Below are 12,531 nucleotides of genomic sequence, written 5' to 3'. Positions count from 1 at the left end.
GCCAGACCTGCTGAGTTTTTTCCAGCAACTTTGTTTTTGTGTGTAAGAGTATCTCTGGATATAAAGAAAATAAAGCAGACACTATGCCCATAACAGCCTTTGCACATAATTATTCAATTGGAAACACAGGTGATTTATTAGTGGTGGCTAATAAATGAAAAAAAAAGAAAACCATGGTGATTTAGTGATGGAAATAAAATGTTCAGTCATGTGAGATAACACTTTGGGGTAAAGTCACCCTTCACTGTCTGTCGCGGGCTAGGGCTAGCATATGTATGCTATGAATTGTGGCTTTATTTTGCTGTTCAACAATAGATGATGTACCTTTAAAGTCAGACTTCCAGAGTTATTACACTTACTGACCCACCAGCTTGCTGGCTGTTCCATTCACCAAAATTCTCATTCACAATTTTATGGCGTTATTGACCCTCCAGCTTGCTGCCTCTCCCATTTTCTGGTCCTCTGGCTCATTGCTTCTCTTGGTCTCCAACTTTCCAGATCAGTACACCTCCCACTCCTTAGTCCTTCTGATTACTGCCTCTTCCAATCCCCAAATTTCCAGTTCACTACCCTCCTAATCACCTACCCTCCCATTCCCTGGCCCTCTGAATCACTGTTTCTCCCACTCCTAGTCATCACCAATCCTGTTCATTTACCTCCTGGTCACCACAAATCCTGCCTACGATCTTCCCTCTTATGAAATTCATGTTCCCCACTTCTCCTGCTCATCACTTCCTTCCACTTTGCCCCAGGAGATGAACACATGAGGCAGGAACAGTAGCTTTGGCAGAATTGTGGAGGTAAACTGAAACCTGGAGAAATAATGCAGTGACAGAGGGTCAGCAGCGAGACGGAAAGTTCACAGTGACTGGGAGGGTGGAAAGAGGGAAGATCTGTAAGAGGCTGCATTGGACAGAGGGAGTGTTAGAGAGTGGGAGGGTCAGTGAGAGGAAGAATCAGCAGTGACAATGAAGGACGGTGAGATATAGTCAATGAGAAGGAGAGTCGGTTGTGACCAGAAGGATCAGTGAGAGGAACAGCTAGTAAGCATTAGTGTCGGTGAACAGGAGTATTGGTGAGAAAGCAACTTCTTAAAAGCAAGAGTCAGCAACAACAAGGGAGATCAGTGAGAGGGTTAGCAAAAGGAAAGGTCACAAGTGGGAGGATTATCAGGGAGAATGGTCTTTTACTGGTCGTGCTGGTGAGAGGATCAACTAGAGGAAGCGTTTGTGGGAGGGGAGTCCTGCCTGTAATGTGGAGGGTCAGCAAGAGGGAAAGTCAGCAAAAAGGCGGGGTTAGTGGTAAAGAAAATCTGGTAGAAGAATGGTCATTGGGAAGGAGGGCCAGTTAGAGGGGGGCTCGGTGACAAGTTTGATGAGAGGCAGAGCTAGTGGGAGGGACAAGCCAATCAGATGGAGGGTCGATGAAAGGGTAGATCAATGAGAAGGAGGATCGGTCAGAGACAGGGTCAGTGAGAAGGAGGAAGTATGAGGAGGTGTCAGTTAGAGGATGGGTCAATGATAGGGAGAGTTGGTGACAGTGAGGATATGAGAGAGGAAGATATGATCATTGACGGGCAACTCAGTGGAAGTGAGAGTCAGCAGCAGCTGGGAATGTTGGCGAGCGGGAGTGTCCACAAGAGGGAAGAACCAAGAGAAGAAAAGTCAGCAGTGACCTAATGGTCAGGGAGCAGGATGGTCCAATCCAAATGGTGCCAATTGGTTCATGTGACCTCACATCAGACCCAATATGAAATGACAGTAAGAAAAAATTCTCAATCCTATTAATTGACCAACTTCAGAACATAGAACAGCACAGCACAGTACGGGCCCTTCGGCTCACGATGTTGTGCCAAACTTTTACCCTAATCCTAAGGTCTATTTAATCTCCACCCCTACCTTATACTATCATCCATATGCCTATCTAATTGCCGCTTAAATGCCCCTAATGAGGCCGACTCCACTACCCTCTCCGGCAATGCATTCCACGCCCCGACCACTCTCTGAGTAAAGAACCTACCACTGACGTCTGCCCAATGTCTACCTCCACTCACTTTAAAACTATGCCCCCTCAAAATAGCTACCTGCACCCTAGGAAAAAGTCTCTGGCTGTCCACTCTATCTATACCTCTGATCATTTTGTACACCTCTATCAAGTCAACTCTCATCCTTCGTCGTTCTAAAGAGCCCTAGCTCTCTCAACCTTTCCTGTAAGACCTTCCCTCCATTCCAGGTGACATCCTGGTAAATCTCCTCTGCACCTTTTCCAACGCTTCCACATCTTTCCTGTAATGAGGCGACCAGAACTGGACACAATACTCCAGATGTGGCCGAACCAGGCTTTTGTACAGCTGGAGCATAACTCCACGGCTCTTGAACTCAATCCCTCTATTAATGAAAGCTAACACACCATACGCCTTCTTAACAACTCTATCCACCTGTGTGGCAACTTTCAGGGAACTGTGGACATGAGCCCCAAGATCCCTCTGCTCCTCCTCACTGCCACACTTTCCGTTAACCCTGTATTCTGCTTTCAAGTTTGTCCTTCCAAAATGAATCACCTTACACTTTTCAGGGTTAAACCCCATCTGCCACTTCTCAGCCCAGCTCTGCATCCTATCAATGTCCCTTTGTAACCTAGAACAGCCCTCCGCACTATCCACAACTCAAGACACCTTCGTATCGTCCGCGAACTTACTAATCCACCCTTCCACTCCTTCATCCAAATCATTTACAAAAATCACAAATAGAAGAGGACCCAGAACAGATCCTTGTGGTACACCACTCGTAACTGAGCACCATTTTGAGTATTTTCCGTCCACTACCACCCTTTGTCTTCTAAGGGTCAGCCAATTCTGAATCCAAAGGAGAACAATTTAAATTTGTGACAACATAAATTGAGTTACTGTATTCAAAATGAAGACATCATCTTCGAGAAGTCAATAAACTGACCTGCTTAAAAAAAGGCATCTGTGATCTGTTTGATTTATCTGTTCACAGCTATGGGGAAAATATTACTGATACCCTCAGCAGCAACTTACAATTACTTGATGGCATAAAATTGGGGATAGTAACCTTCACAACCCCAGGCAGTGCAGTACCTACAGTGGAGATTTACCATAGGGCAGATTGCTATATGTGGCACTTCTTACTGCCAGCTTCCCTAATGATTACCATCACAAGCAGTGCTTCTTGGTCAAGTAGAATGAGGAGTATCTACTATTATACATATGACAATAGGATAACGATTAGGTGAATGATCAAACTGCTCCTGTAGTGCCTGATAAATCTATCCCTCTTGATTTCTCCTCCCTCTTCCACCATAAAAAGCACAGACAGAGATATATTTGTAATGGAAACTTCATGGCCTCTGTAGATTAATTGAGGTGACAAAATCAAAGGATTCTAAATAAAGATGCAAGATAGATGCTGAAACAACAGTCAATAACTAAATGGAAAAAATCCAAATTTAATCGCAAAAGTAGGAAATTATAAGTCATTGTTTAAGACTATACCTACCTTTTCCAGTGTCCAGCTATGTTGATTTTTTTTTTAACTAAGGTGCTCATTATGACCATAAATGAAGTGGTGGTGATAGAAAAAGTAACTGTATAATATCACCGCATAGTTAGCGGCTAATTTTATTACACCTGCCTAGATTTGAGTAGACAACTCTACAAACTGACATTATTTTTGCTGGAATATGTATCTAGCTCAGTTTTCCATCCTCAAATCTGCCCCATGTCTCCTCACTAATTCATTAAGCATATGAAAATAAATCTGTCTTAAAAGCTACTTTCTCGTAGCTCTGTGGGCGTGTTCACCATTCCATTACAAAAACTACACATATCCATCACAGATATTTCCTGTTAGCAGCAAATAAATAGCACCAGCTGTTCATTACGCTTATACTTGCCACAGCTGAGCTTTGGCACTGAAACCCTGAAATGGCTGAAAATCCATGTCAGCACGGAACCTTTGACAGGAGATCTGAGACCTGTATTCCCTTAAACAGTCAAATAGCAAACTCTTTACTGAAGTACGCAGAATTGAACCAGGAAGTACAGATGGCTCAGAGAATCTTATTCTTTGCTATATTTTATGCTTCAGAGATATAGGACAAAACTGAAACACATCTATTATACTGTGTGCAATTTTGATCTTGTTATTTAAAGAAAAATGTAAATGTATTGAACGCAATTCAGATGAGGTTTATTAGATTGACATTTGAAATAAATGGGTCATGTTACGAAGAAAGCTTGGACAAACTGGACTTGTTTCTACTGAACTTTGGAACAATGAGGTGTGAATTGACTGATGTATGTAAGACCCCGATTGATCTGATAAAGTGGACATAGAAAGGATGTTTACCCTTGTGGGTGAGTTCAGAACTAATGGTTTCTGTTTAAAAAATAGGAGTCACTATTTTAGAACAGAGATGAAGAGAATATTTTCTGTCAGAGGGTTGTGTCACCTGGACCTCTGCCTCAGAAAGCAGTGGTGGGATCATTAAATACTTTAAAGTCGGTGTAGATGAATTTGTGTTAGGCAATGGGATCAAAGATTATGATGGAATGCGATGGGAATATGCAATTAAAAATACAAACAGTTCAGCCACGATCTTCTTGAATAGTGGAGTAGACTATTATCGACATTCACTTGTGTTCAATGGCATCAGTTGCTTCAATAGGCAAATTCTTTGCATTTGAATGATGTGTATGAAACTTGTTGCATGGTACAATAATGACATGAATCATAGAATCCCTACAGTGCAGAAAGAGGACAGTCGGCCCTGTACCGACCCTCCGGACAGCACCCCACCCACTACAACCCCACATCCCCCAATTCTGTAACCTCACACTTCCCATGGCTAATCCACCTAACCTGCACATCCCTGGATACTACAGAGCAATTTAACGTGGGCAATGTACCTAACCCGCACATCTTTAGACTGTGGGAGGAAAACAAAACACCTGGCAAAAACCCATGCAAACACAAGGAGAATGTTCAAACTCCAAACCGTCACCCAAGGATGGAATCAAACCTGGGTCCTTGACACTGTGAGGCAGCAGTGCTAACCACTGTGCCACTGTACCACTCCTATGATGCAAAGATACGAATTCAAGAGAAAAAAGATATGCTTGCAGTATTGCCTTCCACTTATTACTTCAGTAAGGAAAAGGTGACTTAATTGACAAATCCAAGAGGAAATGTTTTAGCAAGGCATTCCTAAAAAGCAAAAGCTTCTGGGCTGATGCGTTGATTTGTATATGATTTAGGATCATGCTAAACTGATAGTGAAAAGATGTGAAATTGATCCTTTTGTATAATCATGATGTGTGCTGGTGGCACAGGAAAGGTATTACAGTGGTTGAAATGGATTAGTACGGCACCAGCACAGTGACAATTGAGAGGCTAAAGACATTGGGTGCTGGTGGTTGTGTGGAGTATTGGTGGCAACAGCTCAAATATTGACATGGAGTTGAAAGCAGGCCCGCTTCTGGGTCCATGCTAAGGTAAGAAAAATAATGAATCAGAGATAGTAGGAACTGCAGATGCTGGAGAATCCGAGACAACAAGGTGCAGGGCTGGATGAACACAGCAGGCGAAGCAGCATCATAGGAGCAGAAAGGCTGACGTTTCGGGCCTAGACCCTTCATCAGAAAAGGGGGAGGGGAAGGGGGTTCCGAAATAAATAGGGAGAGAGTGGGAGGCGGATAGAAGAGGGATAGAGGAGAGGATAGGTGGAGAGGAATAGATCCCTTGAGGTTTTGTTTGTGGCAACCAGGTTCTTTTAAAAGCTGTTACTTTCTGGCACTAGTTAATTTGAAGAAGGAACCCGAAATAGATGACAGATTTGGTTTTGCCTAATGCGATTGCTGGCAAGAACAGAATTAATGCACAAGTACAACATACATTGAATGCTTCATCCACAATTTTGGCATTTCAGAAACAGATGGTATATGATTTCTGTTTTAATCCTTTGCATTGAAAAAACACCACAACTTTCACAAAGTCATGTAGGTGAAAATGAGAGAGGCCATTTGTCACATCTTAATTCATTTTGCATGGATCTTTCATCCAGAAGGACATTCCAATTGCTAATCACTTTTTATATGACAATGTTTGTTTTGGTATTGTTCCCGGATTATCCTTGCATTGGTTGAAATCACGGCCCTTTGTTCTTGATTTATCTTGTCCCAGTTTAGGTTGTCAATACCATTTAATATCTTGTATTTTTAAACAGTTCATCCTTCAAATCTATGGAGCAAAACTTTATTTCATAATATTTATGAATTATTCTTTTTATTCATGTTGTCACCCTCCTGTCTCCTTTCCTACATCACCTCCATGACATATCTTTTAGTGTTCAAAGTAAAGTCAGAACATTTTCTTACTTATGTTTATTGATCAAGCAACACAACTAAATTGCTTTTTCTTAACTTGCTGCTCAAATTTGTTAAACTTGTTTTCTATTTGAATTATGTCAATTGGAAAATCCATTTGGAAAGTACTAAATTTATCATCGCCAGATCCCTCTCATCTGTTAGTGCAGTATCCGTTATACATATCTGACACCTATTTCACATTTCAGTTTACAGAATTGATCATATGTATTAAATTATATCTCCCGATGTTCTATTTACCGATTTCATATAATATTTGTTTTGGAGATCCCCGTCCAATTTCACTGACTCAGGTGCGCCACCAGTCACACCTGATATCTTGCTTCCCCACCACTTTATTGTTTGTGACTTTGAACAAATTGCACTGGTTTTCTTAATCAACTTGGTCGCGTAGAGTAGGAACCTCAGCATCCCCGGGACTTTCTAGTCGGTACTATTTCCGATGTTCGACATCAGTTCTCTAACTAATCCACGCGGCTCCCTTCAGCCAATTTTTAAAAACTTCCATCCCTATAAAATTGGCTTTGTTCCCAGTTTCATTTTCAGTGTTGCCCTCTCATCTGAGAATTTACCAAATATCTCATTTATCATGTGGTTTTCCGTTATCAGTGCAAAAATAACTGTATTTGTCAGCAAGTCACTGATAGGAAGAAATGAATTCAATCTGCTTCGCTCACACTTCGCTGTATGTATAACTGATCGGAATCTTAATCGCTTGTGCTAATTGAGATGTTTTCCCTTCTACAGAAACCAGACGACAAGTGACAGTGTAGAATTGAGTTTCTACAAAATTGCACTCTCACCGTGATTTTCTTTTAAATCGGTTGTAAAGCGAACAATAGTTTTGTGAATTCTAGATGACATTCATTCAATCAGCAAAAATGGCCTCGCATTTTAAACGCGGAAGCAATGGCAAAACGTTTTGAAAAAATAATATAAGGATTTAGGGAGTGGTTGAGTTTGAGTCGCGGAAGTTCCTTACGCCCAGTAGCCAAGTCAGAGGCGACAATTTTATCGATCATCGTGGTAGCCATGCGTTTTGTTAAACTTTTACTGGTGTTGGTTTCCCTTAATCGCGATTTAAGACCGCAAGTGATGAGCTTCTCGCTGCATGATTGCCAAGTGCACGGCTCCTTACTCATTGGCACAAATTTGAAAGTGTTGTGTTACAGGATGAACTTGGCCAAGGTCCCACTGTACATTCCGACCAAAACAACAAACTTGGATTTGTCCGAAAACACAATAGCCAGTCTGCAGAAATCCAGCTTCGGCCACTTATCGCAACTACAAGTATTGAACATATCGAAAAACATCATTCGCGATATTGCAGAACTGGCTTTCGGAAACGTAACCAATCTATGGCATTTGGATCTTGGGCATAATAAACTAAGGGTATTAACCAAAAATATGCTGAGTGGCCTGGGGAATCTCACAACATTGTTACTGAACGACAATATGATTCAAAGGATTGATCCTGATGCCTTTTCCAGCTTGATGAATGTGAAACTGATTAATCTAACCTCTAATATGTTAAATCGGTTGCAGGAAGTGAGCTGTGTATTTAACGCCTTTGCTGCAGAGAAATTGCATATAGGAGACAACGGTTTGAGCTATTTCACCACCCAGAACATCTCTTTTGTATCGAGAACCCTAACGGAACTAGATGTTTCAAAGAATCCTCTAATAGCCTTCAATGTGACAACGGGCGTTCTGGACGGTCTCCTCTCTCTGGATCTCTCGCTCGTAGGGGGTAATGAATCTGTTGCATTGCACGTTGAAGACGGATCTTTTTTAAAAAAGATGAAGAAATTAATTTTAGGAGGAATTCACATGCAGTCATCTGAGATACGCGTACTTCTTGCAAGCATAAAAAACGTGTCACTGGAGAACATTCAACTGAACAATTTGCGATTGCAACCAACGGACCCTCTCCTGTTGGAAACCTGCATTTTGCACCAAAATGTAAGAGTTTTAAATCTCAGTGGCAACAACTTGAACTCCTTAAATAACGATGTATTTAATTCATGCGTACATTTGGAGCATCTAGATTTATCACTGAATAAATTAAAGAATATTTCAAGCTCTGTATTCAACAATTCCGTTTCTCTAAGATTATTGTCCCTGGCTCGTAATGAATTGACCGTGGTGCCCAGAGCCATTTTGGGTGCGCGCGGTTTGGAAAGTCTGGATCTCGGCTTCAATCAGATCGAACGAATAAATTCCCTCGATTTCATATCCCTTGCTAAACTGAAGCAACTGTTTCTTGTTGGAAATAAGATCACGAAAATAGAATCATCTTCATTTTCTGGGCTTATTCAACTGACAGAATTACAATTAGGTAACAATTATCTGCTAGAAATAGACAAATTCTCTTCCGCTCTGAAAAGGTTGGAAATTCTTAATCTTAGACAAAACAAATTGAATATGATTAAGAAGCACACATTCATTTACTTGCAAAATCTACATGATCTCAATTTGGTTGACAACCAGTTAATGGGCCTGCAAGAAGCAAGTTTTGACGGACTTTCGAATTTAAAACAACTGTTACTGGGCTCTAACAAACTAACTGCTGATACTCTGAGAAGCCAGGTGTTTTCACCACTTCAATCCTTGAAGCATCTTCAACTATTTGGCAACCATCTCGCCTATTCATCATCACAAAAACTAAACAGAGCACCATTTACTGCGCTGAAGTCCTTGCAATATCTTGAGATAAACAGCCAGGCTCATTATGGTCTCCGGAATTTTCCAGTAAACTTCCTAGAAGGGTTACATTCTTTGAAAGAATTCCATGCGGGAAATATTGTCATTACTTTCATGGATTCTAATACATTTTGCTATGCATCAAACATTTCTCTCCTGGACTTGAGTAACAATGCTTTAAAATTCCTTAGTTTCAAATTGTTCCGGCAGTTGCCTGCCCTAATTGAACTTCATCTTAACAACGTCCAGTTGCAAAACCTAGACTTCCTGGCGCATGCAAGGCTGATCAATTTGCAGCTTCTTAGGGCAACAGGTAATCAAATCGGTCTTGTGAATCAAACACATATAGAAGCAGTACCTTCACTTCTATTTTTGGACCTTAGAGCTAACCCTTATATGTGTGCATGTGATAATTCTTGGTTTCAAAACTGGTCCCTTTCCGGAAATCAAACTCAAGTGATATACTTCGATCGGTTCACCTGTGCTTACCCACCAAATCTTAAGGGGACGAAACTACTTAATTTTAATTCACATTCTTGTTTTATCCATTTTCAGTTTTTGCTTTACATCTCATCATCTGCCGTCATAATATTGACTTTAATAGTAAGTTTTACCTATCATTGTTGGAGATGGCACATTGTATATGCCTATTATCTCTTCTTGGCATTCATCTATGAAAATAATCGTAAGAGGGGACAAAAACAAAGCTACAAGTATGATGCTTTTATTTCTTATAACACACATGATGAACAATGGGTTTTAAACCAGTTGTTGCCAAATCTGGAACACAACAATGAATGGACTTTATGTCTCCACCATCGAGATTTCGAACCTGGGAGAGCAATCATTGATAACATCGTGGACAACATTTATCAGAGCAGGAAAACAATATGCGTTATCAGTCGTTATTTTTTGGAAAGTGAATGGTGTTCCAGAGAAATTCAGGTGGCAAGTTTTCGGCTTTTTGATGAACGGAAAGATGTACTGATATTGGTTTTTCTAGAGGACATACCACCAGATCTTCTTTCCCCATATCATAGAATGAGGAAACTGGTGAAAAAGACAACCTATTTGCAGTGGCCTCAACATCAAGAGGGAACAGCTTTGTTTTGGCATAAACTTCATACAGCATTGAAAACAGATGAACAGATTCCATCAATAGTATGATGGAAAGATGAAAACCCACTTTTTTCTGTGATTGACTCACGTTTCCACCATTAGTTCCAACAAACATTTACTTTCTACAGTTGTTTAATTTAGGAACAAATATAACCCTTATAGAATAAAACACATATTAAAATTTACAAACTAAATTTGAAGTCCTTGCTAAGGTTGATGGGATAAAGTTCTGTAACTCGCTGCCTAAAAGCATTGAGGGAATACCGTCATTACATGAATGCAGCACTTTGTCATTCATAGGACTTGAGTGTCATTGGCAGGACCATCATTTATTGCCCATCCCTAACTGGCCTGGAGAAGGTGTTAAGCTGACTCTTGAACTTCTGCAGTATATGGTATTTAGGTACACTCTCAGTGCTATTAGGAGGGCAGTTTCAAGATTTTGATCCATTGACCGTGAAAGCAGTGAGATAGTTCCAAGACAATGGCTGACAGAGAACTTGAAGGTGGTAGCTTTCTGATATATCTGCTGCCTTTGTCCTTCTAATGGCTGCAGGTTTGAAAGGTGCTGATGAACATGGCTTCCTGAGTTAGTGCAGTGCATCTTGTAGATGATGCAACCTGCTGCTACTGGGTGTCAGTACTGGAGGGAATGAATGTTAAATAGTATGCTGCTTTGACTTAGATGGTGACAAGCTTTGAGATGTTGTTGGAACCACACTCATCCAGACAAGAACAATATTTCATCAGACTCCAGTCTTATGTCTCGTGGACAAGTTTTAGGAAATTAGGAAGTTAGCTAGCTAATAGCCTCAGAATTTCCAGCTTCTGTCTTAGACTCGTGACCACAGTACTCATTTGGCTATTACAATGACTGACTTGCACTAAAGTTATATAATACATGTTGACCTCATCACACCATCACAATCTTGAGAATGATTTTATTCTTAAAAGCAATTTACAGAAGATACTGTATTGTTAATGTTGTTATTGAGAACTTTGTTATTCCTGTGTACATGAATCAAACAGAATGTCAGTAAATATTTGCAAAATGCCAATTCCTCTTTTTCAGTAATTACTTTTCAAGCAATCATCTCAATTTCAATTACTAGCAAACCTGATTTAAAAGTGTTTAATTTACGTCAGTAGTTGTGAAACTGTCCAAATTGATCAAAAGGAGGTTGTTCAGAAATTACAAAATGATTTAGACAAAATATAAGCTGATCAACAAATGATAGACAGAAATGGCCACAAAGCTCATGTTTGGTATCAAAGATCTGAGTTATAGGGAAAGGCTGGAGAAATTGAATTCTGGCAGAGGACAAGTGAGATGCTATCTAACTGTGGCACATGAGATGGTATATGAGGTAGAAATGGCAATGGACTTCAAATTATTTTGTTAAAACCAGGTGAACAGGGGTTATTGGACTCCGAAATTTTCATCCTCCTCAGTGGGCCATAACAAAATGTTCAATTATTTTCTAGCACGAGGCTATACCTCTATCCAAGTAAAATGTTGTCAATTAGTTCACTAGAAACAATACAGAACAATTACAATACTTTCTTCAATGAAAGAAAGGTGGTTTTATTATGTATTAACCTTAAGAAAAATAATCAACATGACATCAAACACACAATCAGGCACGCAGTAGGCTATTATTCCACCTTCCCTGGTTCACCAAATTTACTTTGGATATCAATAAGCAAAGGCAGTCCCAAGGTCAGGACATATCCACAGAAGCAAAGTCCACTAGCCTCGTGCTAGAAAATAATTGAGCATTCAATTGTGGCCCACTGAGGAGAGTGAAAATGTCACAGTCCAATAACCAAGGTACATCACAAAAATAATGCAATAATAACATTACATCACGGGCCCACCCGTGAAATGCTTATGATCACAAGTGACACGGTTTACGTGGTTTGTCTAAGGATCACACCAAAACAGGTGACCAGTCTGCTCCATCCCAACCTCCAGTCATTGGATGACTCCTGCTCCTAAGTTAGCTAACTATTGCTATGAGACACACTTTTTTTATATGCCTTACCACGCAAATAGCCTGCAAGATCAAACTTTGATACGTTCCAGTCTTGAATGGTTGATCGGTTTGACAACTGGCAAGAATCAAAAATATGCCAACTAGCACAGCCCAGTCTTTCACTTACTCAGAGATAGTAGGAACTGCAGATGCTGGAGAATCTGAGATAACAAGGTGTAGAGCTGGATGAACACAGCAGGCCAAGCAGCATCAGAGGAGCAGGAAAGCTGACGTTTCGGGCCTAGACCCTTCTTCAGAAGAAGGGTC

At 40.5% G+C, this 12,531-nt stretch overlaps 2 protein-coding genes across 2 annotated transcripts in view; one reads left to right on the top strand and one right to left on the bottom strand.

Moving 5' to 3' along the window:
* Window positions 1–12,531, bottom strand: part of LOC109915258 (rho guanine nucleotide exchange factor 37-like) — a 256,581-nt gene that overhangs the window by 174,134 nt on the left and 69,916 nt on the right. The gene's annotated exons all lie outside the window — the stretch shown is intronic.
* Window positions 7,427–12,482, top strand: tlr22 (toll-like receptor 22). Its single transcript, XM_020518663.2, has one exon. The coding sequence runs from the start codon at window positions 7,439–7,441 to the stop codon at window positions 10,274–10,276; it is 2,838 nt and encodes a 945-aa protein (XP_020374252.2). The 5' UTR covers window positions 7,427–7,438; the 3' UTR covers window positions 10,277–12,482.

The sequence above is a fragment of the Rhincodon typus genome, chromosome 12, assembly GCF_021869965.1.
Source record: "Rhincodon typus isolate 14 chromosome 12, sRhiTyp1.1, whole genome shotgun sequence".
Taxonomy (NCBI): domain Eukaryota; kingdom Metazoa; phylum Chordata; class Chondrichthyes; order Orectolobiformes; family Rhincodontidae; genus Rhincodon; species Rhincodon typus.
Note: the sequence above shows the minus strand (reverse complement) of the source record. Positions and strands in the feature narration are given on the sequence as shown.

Coding starts and splice junctions, on each gene's coding strand:
- tlr22 (XM_020518663.2), top strand. CDS start 7,439: ATGCGTTTTGTTAAACTTTTACTGGTGTTGGTTTCCCTTAATCGCGAT.